Source organism: Limulus polyphemus, unplaced genomic scaffold (genome assembly GCF_000517525.1).
Source record: "Limulus polyphemus unplaced genomic scaffold, Limulus_polyphemus-2.1.2 Scaffold111, whole genome shotgun sequence".
Lineage (NCBI taxonomy): Eukaryota > Metazoa > Arthropoda > Merostomata > Xiphosura > Limulidae > Limulus > Limulus polyphemus.
The window spans coordinates 839,237-858,449 of record NW_013665721.1 but is presented as its reverse complement, the minus strand read 5'-3'; the positions used below and the strand labels follow the sequence as shown (position 1 = coordinate 858,449).

The 19,213-nt window shown below is 30.5% G+C and overlaps 2 protein-coding genes across 7 annotated transcripts in view; one reads left to right on the top strand and one right to left on the bottom strand.

Annotated features, from left to right (window-relative positions):
• Nucleotides 1-10,712, top strand: part of LOC106471234 (DAZ-associated protein 1-like) — a 26,062-nt gene extending 15,350 nt beyond the window's left edge. For 5 of the 6 annotated variants that reach the window (XM_022400742.1, XM_022400762.1, XM_022400745.1 and 2 more), the window contains exons 8-12: nucleotides 4,272-4,354; nucleotides 6,091-6,237; nucleotides 6,622-6,752; nucleotides 8,140-8,230; nucleotides 9,151-10,712. In XM_022400742.1, coding sequence (XP_022256450.1) covers nucleotides 4,272-4,354; nucleotides 6,091-6,237; nucleotides 6,622-6,752; nucleotides 8,140-8,225 — 447 coding nt within the window. In that variant the 3' untranslated portion in view covers nucleotides 8,226-8,230; nucleotides 9,151-10,712. The remainder of the gene's footprint in view (nucleotides 1-4,271; nucleotides 4,355-6,090; nucleotides 6,238-6,621; nucleotides 6,753-8,139; nucleotides 8,231-9,150) is intronic. The other variant, XM_022400765.1, reaches the window with a different exon arrangement.
• Nucleotides 10,713-10,750: 38 nt separating this feature from the next.
• The window catches only part of LOC106471314, a 13,525-nt gene continuing 5,062 nt past the window's right edge, over nucleotides 10,751-19,213 (bottom strand). The window contains exons 2-3 of the mRNA XM_013931911.2: nucleotides 17,695-17,780; nucleotides 10,751-11,455 (exon numbers count right to left, since the gene is read on the bottom strand). Coding sequence (XP_013787365.1) covers nucleotides 11,226-11,455; nucleotides 17,695-17,780 — 316 coding nt within the window. The 3' untranslated portion in view covers nucleotides 10,751-11,225. The remainder of the gene's footprint in view (nucleotides 11,456-17,694; nucleotides 17,781-19,213) is intronic.

Below are 19,213 nucleotides of genomic sequence, written 5' to 3'. Positions count from 1 at the left end.
CTGGGCCATACTCGACCAACAAGTCAAGAAACAACCAAAGAAACCAACATTGAAGAGCGATCTACTCCAAGTTTTGAAGCAAGAGTGGGCAAACATCCCACAATCTAAAATTGACGAGATGATTCTCACGATGCCCCAAAGGATCAACGAACTCCACGAAGTGAAAGGAAGATCTACTAGATATTAGTTAAATTATAAATATATCAATTCATGTGAATATGACTTAAAAATTTCATTTTTTCTGAAAAGGTGGTGTCTATTTACTTGTGACCATGCTGTGTAGTTAGTTTTGATATTGAAATGATTAAACCAAAAGTTTAAAATGACTAGTTTCACATTAGGCCAAAAAAAAAGTCTAACCCTAAAATTTTCATAAAATATTTTATAGGCTGGGATTTATTTCCTTATTAAACAAATATACCATTAACTTACTGTTTCTAATTTTAATAAGTATTAATAAAAGTACTAGCTTAAAAAAAAGTTTTATTCAAAGAAAGTGATTTAGTTATAATTTTCTTTTTGGCAGATAACTTATAGAAACTGAATATAACTTACTCTAGCCAGACACAATAACTATCAAAATTTTTGCAAATACAGCAGTCATCCAGAAGTTTACCCCACATATAAACTGCAGTTAAAAAAACGAAACTTAAAGTTCAGAATGATCTGGTGATAAAACTTTGGATTTATGTAAAACATTCTTTGTAGTTATCATTTGAAATGAAAATCTGTTTCATATTTTTCTGTTCACACTTGAAATGCAAAAGGGATTAGTGTTTTTAATTACACAAGTTCAAGTGGAAACATTTTATACCAGTACATTTAAACAAATGGTTTTTTCAGTTTGTTTTAAGTTGCACTTAGTATGTCTTTTTATCAAGATTCATTTATATTATTTTTTGGAATCCTAATGTATTAAAAATTCATACTTTCATTGTGTGAGCAAGGTTCTCCCCAGTAAAAATGTTTTAAAAAACCCTACAACTAAGGAATATTTCAGGCTAGTCATGCGAGTGAAGAATGTGTAATTGTTCAGGCCTGAAAATACAGTGGTAGAACTACCATGAACTAGTAAGCATTACAATAAGAACACTAGCTTGTGCTATATGCATGGTAAATAGCTCATTAGGGAGTGCTGTTACACGTCAAATGAAGAGTGTTAGATATATGTTTTAGAATATCGGTTGGCACACAGAAAGGTGTATTGGTGAAAGTAAAATTGTATTTGTACTGATAGGTTAGAAAGGGCTGGTGGGGGGAGGGCGGAGAACACTGGTGAGCTAGATGTTATTTCCTGTGTTTCGTTGTTTGTTTAAAATTATTAATATGTATGTATTCATAGTTTGTGCATGCTTTAATAGCTAACTTTCTTCTACAACAGTATTTATACTGTAGTTTACTGTTTTCTACAACAGTATTAAGACTGATGACACTAAGAGAAACTCTATAGTTAATGATTATTTTCTTACCTTAGTGTTTTACTGAATTTTTTTGCATCATAAAGAGCTCTTCCTTCTCCATTAATTAAAGCATAGTTTTTCTTAGATTCTTTGTTGCTTATAAGCTATAGGTAAACTTTACATTCAAAATGCTACTTACTAGTAATATGTCTATAACTAAAGTACTGTATTAAATAAAACATAAAATTATAATAACAAGAAACTTTGAGTTCATATAATTGTCAGTTCACAATAGTTATACACTATGAAACTTGTTATTTTATTTGATTTTCTTGTGTTGTAAATGTATGACAAATTGAGTTTTATTGTTAATTCGATTGAAAGGAGAAGAATATCGAGAAATTTGCAGTTCAAAAAATAGTTGGGCACTAGAAATAGAATTATATTTAAATCCTGTGAACAAATTCTATAGATTGATTCTGTTTATTTAGACAATAGGTATAGAGAGAAATGCTGTCTGAAGTGTTTGCTTAGAATGGAAGAGAACTGATAACCACAGTAGATTTCAAAATTGTCATTAGTTGCTTGTTTTATAGCTGCTTATTTTATGTAGAATCTCCTGCATCAAGAACATTTCACTCTAAATTAAGCATATTTTCCAATTAAGTTAGTTATAAAATAGTAATTATATACATTTTTTCTTCTTGAAAGAAAAAATTATCTGTACGTATTGCATTGTATTTTCCATTAAATACACTAGCAGAAATTCCCACCCTCCAGGCAGGTATAACTGCTAGTTCCTGCAGAAGGCTATTGTGCCTGCAGCCTTTTCTGGAATTGTCTGACAGTTCTACAACAATGTACTCGTACTTGACATTCAGTAATGTTCACCATCCATGAGAAAGAGGATTTTATTGAAATTTTAGTTTAAAAATGAGCTATCATCACAGCATTGCATCACAGAGTAGGTTTTACTGAAGTATTTCTTTGTAGATGCAGTTATTGATGAAAGAGCCTTGCTTTTCTTTTGCAGCACTCATGAGATTTTCATTAAAGAAAAACAAATATTTTTTTCAAGTTTGTTGTTGATTGTTTTATGTTTGAAACTTACTCCTTTTTGTTTGTAATTATTATTGGTTAAATCTGAAACATACCATTTTTGTGTAAATTTCAATTGTTTTATTTATGGCTCAGCTATAAAAATACTGCCTAGTTATTAAAATATTGTCTGTGCGATAGTTTCTGAAATCTGAGTTTTGGACATATACATGGCAAGCTCCATTATGATAAGATTTCTGATTTAATAGGTATTGGGGGGAAAAGTTTTGTTTTGTATGTGAAACATTTTTTTGATTGTGGTATTTTATATTTCAATAAACAAAATTTAAAAATGTAAAAGTAATTAGGATCACTTCTACTGCCCTATAGTTAAGTGACTTGCCTAGACTACTTATGTATGAAGTTAGGTATTTAGAGCTCTCAATGAATCTGTGGGCATCTCAGTGATTGTAAGGTTAAATCCATTACACAACACTTCTAATACAAAAGACACTTTGAGTTGAACTGGTTGATAAAAACTGGCATTAAAACATGGTGATATTGTTCCCAGGCCCCTACTCAGCAGTCTGATGGCACTGGTACCCTAAGTGTTTATAAACAAATGAATAAATATACACATAACTTTAACACACAAATGCTGCTGTTTGAGATGGGACTCTTAAGGGATGACAGATTCATTCTCCATTTACCTTTCTCTTTGCAATGCAAAGTACTATATACACCCACCCCTCCCTTACCCTTATGGTGATGTTGTTCATACTTCCCTACTCTTAACTATATAGATGGCTAAAATTGGTTCGCCATGGCTTGTTCTAACAAAGTAATGCTGCTTATTGAAATAAAGTTAAATATTTGCATAAATTTCATACTGTAATATGTTTTTGGGACTTGTCAAATTTTAAAAAAATTTTAACATTTTTTGCCCCAAAATTGTGAAATTACATATTGGTTATAATAGTTTTATGTATTACTTTTTAAGTTACATAAATATATGCATTTACAATATGATTAGGCATGTTCATTGATTTTTTTTGCTATTTTATTAAAAATATTCCATATGATGTGATAAATAAAACTGATTACAGTTGGGTTAAGTTGAGGAGGTACAGAGGATTTAAGCCTTTAGTGTTCCTGGTTTTCTGTTTGGAATGTCAAAGTGGATCACAAAAAGGGAGCTTCACCTTTTTTGAAATCCCAATTTAACTACTGGTTAAATAATTGATGTTTTGAATTAAATTTCTAAAATTATGCAAATAATCCTGAATGAAATCAATTGATATTAATTACCCTTACTTCATACTCATTTAGTGAAAGGACAAAAAAAAATTTTTTTTAAATGGATAGAAAAATATGGTGCTTTTTCTTGATTAACCATCATTATGATAAAGTGATAACTGACACTATTTATTGATATGATAACATAATCTATAGTTCAGTTTATAAGTCTTAGCTAAACCAGTCTGTAGTTCAGCTCATTAATCTTCTAATAATCTTCTTGGCTCATCTTAAATCACTTAGTTATGTAACGTAGGTTGTATTTCAGCTTATAGGTCAGCTTACATTGCTTAAGCTACTCGAGTAAACTAAGCTGTAGCTGTTAATAAGGCACTTTGTTAAACTCCTGCAGTCCGTTGTTCATGAAATTGAAAACCAGTACAATCTATTACAAGTGTAAAATAAGATCTGAGAAATCCATGATTAAATGGATTACAATGATCAGTGTGTTATTTCTAATAAACTTTTGAATAATGTGGTCCTTATTTAAATGTTATAACATATTTATGTCTGCATTTTTTTTTTACATATACCTAGCAAGACATCTTGCAACTTTTTGATTTGTTTGAACCATTGGATGTGGAGATGATCAACAATGCACCAATATTAAAAAGGCCATTGTAAGTTGCATATTTTCTAAGATAAAAAATACCATTTGAATTAATGATATCAATAAAGATATTTAAAATATTGTGAATACTATTTCAATTTTGAGTGTAACTCCCAACAATAAATCATTTCATAAAGATTTTAATGGAAAAGTGGTAAAAGTTTGTGGTAAGTTTTTAAAATCCTTCTATTTTATATTGCTTGTTTTTCCAGTAAAAATTAACTTGCAGATTTTTTGAAGTGTTGTTTAGCATTTGGACAGTTTTCATAAGAACATAGCAGATCTGAAATTATAGTCACAGCCATGAGATTTTTGTTGCTGTAAAGAATCGTAAGATCATGCAAAAGAAATTCTGAATTTTTTGTAAACCTCTGGTTAAAAAATTAGATCAGGGATTAGGCTTTTCATTGTTTTAGTAGTTCTCTTAGTTGTCTTACCTTTATATAATTAAAATTCTTATAAATGTATGATGAAATGTTGAAGTTTTAATAAGGAGGAGGAACAGTTAAAATATTAGAGGCTACAACAAATTATTAGACTAAATTACAATAAGTTTACAATTCTTTTTTTTTTGCATGTGTGGTTGGTTTTAAATGTGTTTACAATATGGATTTACCCAGAATTCTTCTGTTTTCAGGAATTGTGTATTGTAGAATAAACATGTGCGGCTATATGTAGCCAGTTTATTGATATTTTCTGTGAAAATACATTAGCCATGAATCTTTCATTTGTGCAGTGCAGCATAATATTTATCATGAATATTATGCCTACTGGTTTTTGAAACGTTGCCAGACTTTGGCATTTGGGTAATAAGAATTAGATAATCAAGAAGAAAACTTTTAGTTGTATTAATGTATTCTGACATTTTCTTTTAACTTTTTGTCATTCTTTTAGGTGAGAGGACAATAAATCCAAGTGGTTGTAATTAATCAGTTTCAAATCCAGTATTACTGTACTCCCAACTTTACTGATTTAATATTTTTACTTCTATGCTCATTTTGAATAGACTTGCTTCAAGATGAGAGGGTTTGCATTTCTAATTTTTCACTTATATGTAACTAATTACTATCTTCAATTCTTTAATCCCATTCACTTAGTTGCTAATTGTCTCAACATTGGTTGTCTTTGATTTCCAAATTGGATATTGATAATTATTTTGGAAAGAGCATGTTAATGTTTGTCAAACTTTCATATATTTAACAGGCACAATTTTCAAAAGCTTCACATTTTAATTTTGCTCAAAAAGTATTGAACTCCATAAAAAAATATTTCAAGCTGTTGAGATTTGAAAGAAATTACATTTAATTTTGTGTTGGTGAAAAAGTAATTTGTTTACATGTACAAATGTTAGGGTATACTATATGAAAATGATTATGGGATCTCGTCACGCATTGTTACATCCCATGTCACCACATCCGATCATTGTATACTTGATGAATATATATATTTTGACAACAGCTCTGTAGTATAGCTTTTTATTACAAAAATGGCTCTGTCATATGACTATGTCCAAAACACACCACTCCTCCCTATTTGCTATCCATAATCCATATAATGTATAAGGACATGTTTCTGAATGCTCATTTCATCACACTGATGACAAAGAAATCTTTAGTCATTGCATCTCGAGACTTGACTGGTATGTCTTTGTATGGAATAGCATGAGTATCTATTTCATTTTGAAGCTTCTTAAGGTATGTGATTGTTAATTGATATGTTGTGTAAATGGCTTTGTCACTTTTTCAGATGCAGATCCTTCTTGCTTATGTTGTGTTGCCTGGGCCACATGCATGGCTTTGCCTCTGACCTCTGTGTTTGTGATCCTCATCTGTTACAAAATGTCACACTTTGCTTACCATACTTGGAGCACAACTTGTTGCAGATCTTTTCTAGGTAGTCTTCATATCCTAATTTAATCCATATTCATTTGTTTTCCAATGTCTTTAAGTAAAAAGGATATCCTCATTTTAGAAATTACAAGTCCTTTATCTGAACACATCCATATGATCTGAGTGTATGAATATTGTGTTGGAAAGAGCTGTTACATGTCCTTCCCAAACTGATCAATTTTTGCTGATATCAGATTTTGTATAAAAACTCCAAATGATGTCAAAATGTATTTTAAATGCAAGACATTCCAATTACTTTATATGGGCTGTGGTTGTCATATAACTTGCTGATATGAATATTCAGAATCATTTTTAAAACAATTTACTCAACCCTTTCCACACACACAGGTGTGATACTCGAAGAAATAAGTTTGTTTTTGATGCTTAGTACACAGGCTTTGGTGTTATTACCAACTCTGGAGATGGCAGAAGCAGCTGTTATGGAACTTGATAATACATGGTTTAAGAAATGCTGTATAATGGTGTCTATTGTGGAAAAGGACAAATATGAATCATGGGGTCAGTATGTTTGTTATTTATGAGCAAAATGAAGTTGGATGTTTGTTTTTCTTAGCATTTTGGATTTTCATTATAAAGCCAAATAAATTGTAACTACTGTTTGAAACCTTTACTTGGATCCAACACACATGAAAATAATAAACTTGAGAGACTTGTAAGATAAGTTATACTGCTCTAGTGTTAGAAGTAGATTTTGTTTTGTACATCAAAAACAAAATTAAAATTGATGGAAAAACTTCAAAATTTTTTTAGTGGGTAAATATTTCAAATGTAGTAGTTTTAATAAAAATTGCATATAATTTCCTCTTTATTAATAAAACAACTTCAGTAATTAAATATTTATTCCATTTATAAAGTTTTTGTTCTAAACATTTGAAAAGAACTTGTTTTTACACTAAGTATGTTTGATTCAGAGTGTAATTGTCACTCAAAAAGTATTGTCATAGGCCTAAGGAGTTACTATACATATATTGAAGTAGTCTGCAAGGCAGTAACTTTTCATTAAATGGATTAGTTATATTGGTATTAGAAGTTGTAAAAAAAAAACCTTGAGTATGTCTATAAAGGTTGCACAACAGTTACATTATTTAGCATATATAAAGAGTAATACCTTTTAAAGTTATTTAAATTAATTGGAGGGTTTATACAATGACACAAGCAGAAGTGATTTTAAGCTTCTCTACTTTAAATCTTTGTTTGCTTGAGATTTTGACAGATACTGATTTCTTTAAAATTTTGCCTATTCCTATAAGCTATTTTTATTAGACTTGTAATTAGTCTAACTTTGTTATGAAATATAAATTATTTAAAAGAAAAATTAAACTTCTTTATTAAAACAAATTGTAGTTATTTAAAAATCAACATTTTGCAAAGAATTTGAAGTTTTGAAACAAAAAAAAAGAATTACGATATTCATTTAAAAAATTTAAATATTTCTTAATGACTGTAGCTTGCTTTAAGTTTTTGAAGGTCTCTTGCCTCTAAACAGTTGTGAAGAACTATTGAATTTTACAAACAGTTTACTTTTATTTCTACATTACTGTTCAGTGGTGAATATTTGTGCTTATTTTCTAAATTTTGTATGATAACTTTGTAAAAAGAAAACTGTAAATAGCTTTAAATGCCTGAAGAATTATTTACCAAACAATTAAAAGCTTGTTTATAAAATTAAGCCTATATGTAGTATTTGTATGAAGATTTTTTCCTTAACCCATTGACCACGGGTGCTCTAAATGCACATGGAATTTTTGCAAGTGATACACCGTTTATAGCACACTTGCACTCAACTGTCAATGGGTTAAATTTTTACCCACATTACGAGGCTGAAATGTTCTATAATTTTTAAGTGTTAAATATTAAAAAATTAATTGCATGTTTTATGGTACAGGTTTATTGGAAGAATATAAATATTCCAAAGGACGTATGGCTAAATCATTTAATGACAAATTTGCAGAAATGTCTTTGCACCATTAATATCAGTAAGTTGTCTGAATATTTTGAATAACTTTTATTGCACACATTCTATTTTTGTACAATTGTATTAATTAAAATTTTAGAAAACACTAGGAAAAGTATAGTATTGATTTGTTTTTAAATTTCATATTTTTTTAGTTTTAATTATGCATTTTACTTGCATCTGATATTTCCATATCTGGTAATTTGAAACTGTTATTTTTTATTACAATAATCAATGTGAACCATTAAATAAAATATATGAATTTTGTAAATTCTTCTGAAAGTTTAAAATAGTAACATTTGGCAGAGAGGACTATTCTCCCCTATTTCACTCTCCTTTTTTAATGCTTGTGAACATTACTTTGGTTAGAATATTTTATTATACTGTGAATAATAGCCTCTGTTTCACATAACCTTGTAGCACACCATTATAGATCTGTTTATTGTAAGTTAGGTCAAATATGATATCAGTATAGATTTGTGTAGATTTAAATGAGTTTTACCTCTATGATTTTGCATTGTATATTTGGCAACAAGTTGAGAAAAAAATTAAGTATTACACAGTATATCTAAAAGAACTTGTAAATATTGTTAACTTTAAAATATAAATACAATTGGAAGTGTATAAATTGCAAAAAAAGTCATTAAGATGAAAAAATAGTTTACAGTTTCTAAGTTCCTGATCCATTACGTATTCTGTTTTTGGAGTTTGTCACCTTCACTGTGGCAGGAGGGCTTTATTCCATGTTTTTTAAGGGGATAAGATAAATTTTCTTATAAAATTGTGGTTTTCTTGTTATTCTTGTAACTTATGAACCGTTTCATCCCAATTATGTTTAAGATTTTGTATTAGTGATATATATAAATTTATACCATTTTCAGGACTAATATTATTTAATTGTCCTATTTCCACAATTGTTTGTTTTTATTGATTCTTTTACAGTGACCATGCAGAGGTTTTGAGATGACAATGTTTGAATATTGATTGCCTGGTTTCACTTTATAAAGGAGGGCTACTGGGATGATGTGGTCATTTTTTTCAGGGAATATACAAGTTTTTTTATGTTCATATTATCAGGGTAACTCAATTGTTAAAAATGGGTAAATATAAGGTTTGTACCTTTATGGATTTATGCCATATGTTGTATCAGAAGATTAAGATATAATTATGGTAATACATGAATTTAGATTGGTGTGTTTAGATCATTTGCATGGAAGAGTCTAAATTCAGTTACTTGGGAATTTGAATGTTTTAAAACTAAATTAACTTATGACATATGCTGAAGAGCAAAGTTATAATTCTAATCAAGTTTTATGCAGACTGTTACCAGTGTCATCTAATTTTCTGTTAGTATTGTAAATATCAAGTTAAACCTTAAGTATCCATGGTATATTATTTTTAAACATTTCTTATGAAAAAAAAGAAAGACAGTGTGCAATATTGTATTACAAAAAAAATTTACTAGAGAAGACCGTCTTAGGTTATTTTTTTAAAATGCAACCATCTGTTAAGAAGGTTCTTTCTTATTTTAGTAGAAAAGATTAGGCTTACAACACTTGTGGTTTTAGACTTATAAATTTTTATAAAGGCTTTCAACAAATATTTTTGTTGTTCAATCTATCCAGATTGAAAATTTGTTAGAATTGTCCCTTAGAACTTAAAGCATTCATAAGGTTTTTTATGACATATTTTATGTTCATTAAAGGATGTTTACTGAGCATTATTCTCATAGTATTAAAGATTTTGTGTGATGTGCCATTTCACTAAAAAGTTTAACTGAATCGAAACTAGTACCTTGCAGAAAATAAAATTTTATTTTCAACTAATTATGTACCACTGCTGTTCTGATAGTTTTTCACTTCTAGTTGTACCAGGAGCGGATTAAAGCCTAAATGCCTAGTCAGCTAAAAAAAATGGGGGGAGGGGGAGCTGGTGGGCTCTATTCATATCAATATTATACATCAATCAAATAATTTCATATATAAAGATGTCCAATCAGCTTTAGCTGACCATTAAATCTACCCCTAAGTTGTATGTACTGCTACCTTGTTCTTTGATAAGTTGAGAGAGGGTGAATTAGATATATGAAAGCTCAATATTTGCAAATTTATGACATTCAGGTTTAACAGTATTATTTAATATGATACAACATTCTGGGGAGAGATACTTAAATCTTGAACGGTAAATAATTTAAATAGAGAAAAAGATGTGTGTCAGCATTATGTAGATAGTTTGTTTTAAACATACAATAGGATCACTTTAGCTCAATAATCTAAAAACTCAGTTTTCAAGCAATTTAACTTTTATTTTAATTATAGCATCACTTCAGTATTTTCTTAAAGAAATTTTTAAATGTAATATAATTAATTTAAATAACTTTATGTATGAAACAAAAATACACATGTTGAATTTCAGGAATTACTTTAATGAGACAATTTTTTTCATATCTGTGGTTAGTCCTTTATTTTTAATTGAAGTCCACTACAAATTAATTTTGATTACAACAAGACTTAATTATTAATTAATTGTATATTTCCAAAATTGTTTTTTATTTTAATGTTCAAGTTTTTAGTGGCTTATAAATTTAGAAATGTGGTTATAATAAAATTTACAAGATGGTGAAAAGAAATGTAGTGAGGAGATACGTTGTATGTATTGTTTATTTAGTAAGTGAAAATTACCTTCATTTCTGATAGAAAATGATGCTCAGCTCTTCCGGAATAAATGTTCACGAGGATTTTATTTTGGGTAAAACACTGCTAGCTAGTAACGTGTAATTACAGTCTTAAAATTAATGGATAGTGGTTAATATTTTTATAGAAACATTTTCATTTAGTTAACAGTATTCAAACATGTTTTTTTTTCCCTTTGGATTGTTGAGTAACATCTTGTCACACTACCATTGTTAGGTATCTCAGTTACTAGCTGATTCTATGCACCTGTAGAATCAAAGAACTTATCAATTTTAAACTGCTTTAATTTGACAGAGAAACTTGAACTCTGTATCATGAACTCAGTCATACAAGTGTGGAAAGCTCTGTAACATGAGCTGTTAAGTCCGGTTGCAGGCTTGTTTCGTGGAGTTTTCTTTTTGATAACCGGTATCTTGTGCTTATCTTCTCTCCTTGCCACAAATACATGTTATGAACTGAAGCTGCTCCACAAAATATTATCCCTATTCCCATGACTACACTTGTCACTATAGCTGAACTCTCATGAAAACTAATGAAAGTAAAAAGGATGACACCTGTAGTAAAAAAAAAAAGTGATTCAATCGGTATTAGAAAACTGTTATGCAAACAGCTAATGCAAATAACATGTTGTATGCACTTATTAGGTTCATGGCTGTTAAGATTCACAGGGTTAATGTACTTTTCTACATCCAGAAATTTTGGTTAGGTATTGGGAAACAAGATATTAAAGCTTGAGATTATGATAAAAAAGAAAAAAGCACCATTTGTGTCAATTATCTGGATTAAAGAAAATTTCTTATTTTAGGGAGCAACTGTTTAGAACTAAAATCTTTTTTTTTGTAAATTAGGTTGGAGTCTTATTTGAATAAGATATTTTTCAGCATTCCTACATTAAACGTTATTTATATGACAATTCTTTGAGAAAATTGAAGTTGATACATGCTTCAAATGAGGGGGTGGTGTACAGGATAATTATAAAGAAAAATTTTGCAATTCGGTGCATTATATCTTGAGAATGGTATGGCAGAGGAGTGTTAAGCATATGATGCACATAAAAAGGTCACATGTTGTCACCAGCGGTTGTAATGTAGTATCTTTCACATATTTCCCGTGGGTGTAAATGGGCCTGTCTGATTCCAGTGCAGTTCATTCAATCAACATGAAAATGACAAGTGTGAAGAGAGATGAACTAGTGAAATGTAACTACTAAAAGGATCCAATAAAGACAGCTCTCAAAGAGAGCATACAATCTGCAGAGGTCCTTGTCTCAGTGTTGCCAAATGCAAGTTTGCGCTGAAACTATTGTTGAGGTCAGCCGTAATGTAGGAGAACAAACTAGTACTACTACATATAGGTGCAACAGTGCATGTTATATTGCCTGGTGTCTGTATTTGCCAGTTTCAATGGTTCATAAGGCTTTTCAGAGCAACTTTGCAAGTGTTTTCCTATGAGCTGCATCCTGTTCAGGTCCTGAAGGAAATCGATTTAATCCAGCATGTTGATTTTACATTGCGGTTCTTGTCAACACTAGAAGTCAATGACCATTAGTTTCCCAATATTTTATGAATTGATGAAGCACTTTTTGCCCTTAGTAGAAATGTCAAAGTGCACAATTCCATTCTGGAAATATGAGAAGCAAATGTTGATTGAATTGTTGTCATTGATGAGATATTAGGTCATAGTAGTGTCACTGGTGCAATATGTAACACCTATGACATTTAAATCCATATGATACCTTTAACATTCTCTGTTTATTTTACGTCCTTATGCTATACCATTAGTTATATACAATACCCTGAACTGTGAAACTACCTTTATAATCACCATGAAGTTTTACCAATACACAAATAGAGAGAGAGAGAGAGAGAGCATATTATACAAAATTTAAGAGTTCACACATTAATAAGTAAACAGTAGTTGAACACATACATTTATCAAGCTTAGTTGTTAAAATAATGTGAGAAACTTGTGTGTAGTATAGTGGTGTCACTAAATAGTTAATAATGTGACAACATTCTCTCAATTTAGCATTATCTGTTCTTCTTAGTTATGATTATATTATCAACCAGAAAGCACCCATTATCTAGGGCAAAACTACCTTCATTTAATGTGATACTTACGTAAGTAAAAACAATTTATTATATAAATTAGTTTGCTCTAATTTGTATTGTAACGAATTTACTATTATATATTTATTTTAATATCAACGTTTGTTTAGATTTAGAAACATGCATAGCTTAATGTTAGATATGTATTGCGAAACTCCCGCCTATTCTCCAAAGTTGTAGAAAATTCTCGAAAGTAAGAATCAACAATATTTGTATGAACGCAAATGCTTAAATTTGTATTGTTACGTAATCTGAATTTTCTAGAAAGCCTCCACACGCCTATAAATATAACCAATGCCACGCGCCAAAAAGGAGTATTTATTATTAGTTTGCTATAGTTAGTGTGCTATAAACGTTGGAAGCTATAATTGTTATTGTTATAACGTTTACCAATCGGAAAAATTCAGATATTTGACCAGGAACCTTTACAAAGTTAGAACATTACAAATCATTTAACTTCAGTGGATTCTCATCGGACATTAGTATTTTTAAGAAAGCATTATATAAATTCATCGTGGAAAACTCTGCATGTGTGGCTGATAAATAACGAAGGACAAAGCTAGCTAGCTTCCCGTTAAGCGAATCGTACCTACATCAACTCCTAATTAACCCACTCATCGTGAACCCTCGATAAGATATCAAGGAAGTTACAGACTAGAAAGAAGACTTTATATTGCTTATAAGTTTGTGAAACTTTTGTTTACAAATCCCTTGTAATAACTATTTATAATAACTGTTATTGTAAATTGTATTGTTGTGTGTATATTAAAACGTATTTGTGTTAAAAAAGAAAACTGTGTATCAATCTTGTTGGCAAATATCATAAATTGACTATGTATCGGTTTTTACTTAACTACTACATCCAAAGTACAATTTAACTACTAAATTTAAATTTATCAGTTATCTCAGTTTCAGGCTATTTTAATTTTAATACGTAAAACTATGATTTTTAAATAAACTTTTCAGTGTGTATAAGCATTGTGACTAAATTGTTTAACATGCTTGCTTTCAATCTCCATACAAAGATCATACAGTGTTAAAGCACCGTTTTATGTGCATGGTTTGTTTCTTAACACGATTTTATTCATAAAATTGTGTTAATTCGACAGCTAATAATTAAATAAATTTTATTCTATTTAAAAAAATAAATTGATGCATGTTATGAGAATTTTTTGTTTGAGAAGTTAGTCATGAAAGGTTTTCCTGCTTGTTACCAGACTTCTAATCTCTGTAGAGTAAAATAAAAACAGTGATAGATTGAAGAAAGAAAAAAAGCTTTGTATATAATATCATAGGAAAACTATTTCGTTAGACGATTTCTTGGATATTATTAATGTGGCTAAAAGAAGATTAATATACATTATACATATCAAAAGGCACAACTCTGTATTATAATCATACAGTAATAATAAATTAGTACATGGATCTAAATATTGAAAGGGAGAGCTAATTTTTTTAAACGGTGTTAATACGGATTTAGTTACTAAAACCTTGAAGACTTAAAACAATTGAGGCATCATTGGAGTTTTCATTATACTAACTATGACAAGGCATAACTAATGCTATTAAATAATGTCATTGACACCTCAAAGTTTAATTTTATGCACGTGATATTATGCAAATGTTTGCTACTGTAGTCCATATCCACGAATGTTCATATGATTGCTACATACTTTGCAGCTGTATAAACAATTAGAAAATAGTTGTTAATAAGACATGGTTACCTCAGACAGTAATGCAAGTTACATCAGCTTGGTATACTTAACACGATATATTCAATGTAATATTATCCACCCATCCCTCAGAGCTGCTTCCAGTTTGTCAGCACCACTTGGATGTGAATTGCATATTGCCAAGTGTCTTCCCATAACTGTTTTGATGGATTAAAATATAGTCAGAATTCTAAACAGTCCATTTATTTAATACTCACTTCTTCCAGGAAGTTCCTAACCAGTTGGGCTTTATGAGAGCGGGTGTTATCATCCATTAGAAGAAAGCTCTGACCAATTGCATTTGCATCAGTCATGATCGTAAAGTTGCATCCTTATGTCATATGTCACTCGTTATGCCATGTTATAGCACAGAACATCACTGTTACTATCAGCATCAATCCCTGCCCAGATCAGTATGTTATCAATGTCGTTCTTCCAACTGTACACATGTGGCTGCATGACGAAACATAATTTATTTGACCAATCCACATATCCTGGACATCTCGGAAGATGTTGTGTGATGTTAGGTTAAAGGAAAACACATAAATGGTCAGTTGCCATAAAATTCAGTTTTGTGGAGCATTTGTTTCCAAATGTTTTCATGTGTTTTTACCACCTAGTTGTTGCTCTGAACAATAGATCATTCCTTCTGCACACCATAAGCCTCAGGATAGAAAGCCACCAAGACTTTGTAAATGAAAAGTTTAGATACAGTAAAATACGATATCCGAGACTTCATTTTGTTAATCAGAATTTTATTGTACTTTAACACCTTTAATTCATGATATGGCAATTGGAAATGTTGTTTTTTGTTAATTGTAAATAACGATTTTATTGATAATTATGGAAATTAAAGTTTAGTGCACTGTTTTATTTGTGTATTGTGATTGTTCAAGGGCCTTTACAATTCAGGAAGGGGCAGTGTTATAGGCTATACTTTTAATAATTTAATGTTTTGTTCATTAGAATGAGTTTTACATGATGTAAAGATTGTGTGAAGGTTAGGAGTTTCATGAAAGTTTACACCTCTGTGGAATCTCAAAGTTCCCTGTAGCATGTAGAAAATTAGTTCAAAATAAAAACGAAAGACAGTGAGTTAAATTAATTAATCCGTTCAGTGATCGAGTTAATAAATTATTCAGTGCGTTTGTCATTTATTAGAAAGGAATTTTTTCAAGTAAATTAGGTGTACATTAGTTTCAGAATTTCTGTTGAAACATCGTTTGAAAAGTCAGGCCTATTAGTGAACGTAATCGGTATCATGTGTAGAACAAAGAAATTAGAAGAAAAGAAATTAATTTGTTGTAATTATATGGGTCGAAGTTTGCATAATATTTACCTAATAATTATAAGGAACCCATCCACCGATAGAACACGTCACAACAATAGAATTATTAAACATATAGTTTCAAAAGGCAGTTCTTCCATTCTATATTAACCGGTTAAGTTGAAATAATGTATTTTTAACTAATTACGACTTCATACATTTTTTTAAGCTTGTATGATTGATTGACCCAAGTAAACACAAGTATAATAATGGTCTACCGTTTTCCTTGTATTAAATTGTAAGATATTTCCAAATAAACTAGTTATACGATTTCTATTTCTGGTAAATTTTTATGAATATTACGATGAAATAGAGGTAAATGTAAACTAACGTAAAATATTTATTATCTGTAATAATTATTTCAATCACTTCAGTATCTCATATTGATGATCCTGCTGCTACAAAACTGTCGTTATTGTTTGTAAATGGGTTGTTTAGTATATATTTGCTCGTATGTACAATGTTTCATAATTGTAATTCTGTAGTTTTTAATATTATCCTGACACTATTTCCATTTGGAAGTGTGGGAATACTTTGTATACCACCATAAAGATGCGTTCATATCGGGGTTTAGAATTTCCAAGAAGGAAGATATCTCTTGTATCTAATAGCGTTGGAAAACAAAGGAACACGGATCAATTTGAGGAAGCAGGCCCATTCAGCAACAGATTTGCAAAAAATTGTTCCTCAATTATCGTAAGCAAAGTGCGGCGTCTTGTAACGGGTGATAATCCTCGAATAGAAAGGTTAGAAGTAAAAGTCGTTCACGTGCCCTAGGTAATAGTATACAACACAATAAAGAAGGATCTCAGTGTCAAAAACCGACACAAGTTTCGTCCTCAACGTACCCATTCAACCTTCGCATACCTCAAGCAGCTGGAGAATAAAACGAGTATTCGTGTTATTCTGTACGACGACATCAATATATTGGGCAAGTTGCTGGACGTAGCCTCTATGGGTTTCTGTCCGATTGGGCTCTTGAAATGGGTGCTAGGAAACCGTCATTCTAATACATTAGATTATGAAAAGCAGCAGAGAAGAGGGGTGTGCTTTGAACATGAACAGTAACGATGTGATGAGGCTCCAAAATCGTTTTGATATAACTTACTCAACCCTTATATATATGTATAATCATTTGAACTTTGGCAAAACATCATACTACAATTACTGTGATAATAGCTTATGTGCTCATATAGAGATTAAACTTTTGATAGAATATGCATATGATGCTTCTAGTTTGAGAACACTAGATCATAACAATATGTAAAACACAAACCTGGTATCCTAGAAACTTTTAGAAAACGAACTTTCCAAATGCACTGAGATCAGGGCCGCATAGGAAGAGTAGGCGCCTATGGCAGGAAATTTAAGAACATCGAACGAACGCGACAACAAAAATTTGATGAATTATACTTTTATCTATTTTTTTAATGCGGGGCTGCCGCAACTCGTCACACTAGATCGAGGTACAAATCAAGAGCGCTGAACGATCACGTGGTTAATGAAGTGACCAATACAAGTTTCATTTCTGGAACAATCACGTGAAAGTGGGAGCAGCAAAAAAAATATCTGCCTAGAGCGACACTGTAAGTTAATGAGGCCCTGACTGAGATTAATTATTTGTAATAGTCTTATATATACATTACCTGTACAGAAGATTGGTATTGAAAGGAAGAAACATCCTGCTGCTATTGTCCGAGTGCAACTAGTTTTCATGAGGTACCATGCTATTCTGAAACATATGAACAAACTAGTAACGAAATTTATTTTGAAAACAGCAACGAGACTTACTCCTAGGCAATTAGTGTAATTATTTAAGCTTACGGCATCGTAACATTCTATCATTAATATGTTGGGAATTTTTAAGTTTTACAACCAACTGTTGCCGTGTATGTCGGTTAGTTGCATTTTTTAGTGTGAAAGCATTTTTTTATCTTCATATTTCGAAAGTGAGCTGTGCTGTCTACAATATAAATTTATTTTGGCCTACATACATCATGATTAACTATGTATTCATTATTTTGTAAACATTTCAAAACGTGGAGCTTCTCGAGATGAAAGCTTTATACAGAAGTATTAAATATCGGCGTCTTTTATCAAAAATTATGTTTGACACTAATTAGCTATTATCCAAAGGTTTATATATTTATTTATATATATTGTAATTAGATTACAGTTGGAGGGTTTCCTATACATCAACAAGAGGTGGCACGTCTTAAGATACCCTTAGTTTTCATATTTAGATCTTAAATTGTAGGCGAACATACTGCTCATTTTATGGCTTTATGTTATGTTTTACGACAGAATGACTCCATTGACAGCCTTCTCTTGAGTGCATCATGATGGTGCACATTATGATTATAATAATAATAATCCAATGATCATGATGTTTAATATTTTTTTCTCAGAGTAATCTTGTCGTTTTTAGAAGAATTATGAATATTTTACAATTTTACGACCGTAAAAAAGGGACATCAGATAAAATAACCCCTACTGTGGATGATAATAGTTCAAGGTTTGTTATAGGAAGCCTACATTGTGCTTTGAGTGTTTCATTGACAAACATAATGAAAATTAGAATGAATTATAATATTCACTGTCTATCTTGTTTTTTCCACTTTTCATAAAAGACTTAGACACAACGTCTAATTAGTTTTTTGCTCCACTTAATCAATATGAAAAATTTTCTTTCCATTTCATTTCTATCCATACTATATTACAGTTTTCATAAGTTTTTTTATTTATGAAAGAAGTCTCAGTTAGTGTTTTTTGTTTCAGTTACTCACAATGAAAAATTTAATGCCAGTCTCTAGATGTAATTTTAAAATAAAGTGATTTAATCATGTAAATTTATTTTATTTCAGTTGTCCTTTCAACTTGGCATTCGTACTCCACCAAGTGGTACGTGATGGAAGGAGAGGCTTCATTATAGCCGTCCGTACAAAACAAATAAATAAATATTTTCATATAGGACTTTGGAGATATGAGGTGCAGTTATATCTTATGGGTGCTGTGTACCACGGGTGGCACACGACGTCCAACAGATAACATGCAAACCTACCACTGGTGTCGCACGATGTGTTGAACGTGTTAATTTAACTTAAAAAGTAATGAGTCGAATGGCTAACGAAAAATCTACAAAATAAAGTAAAATAGTGGCTAGAG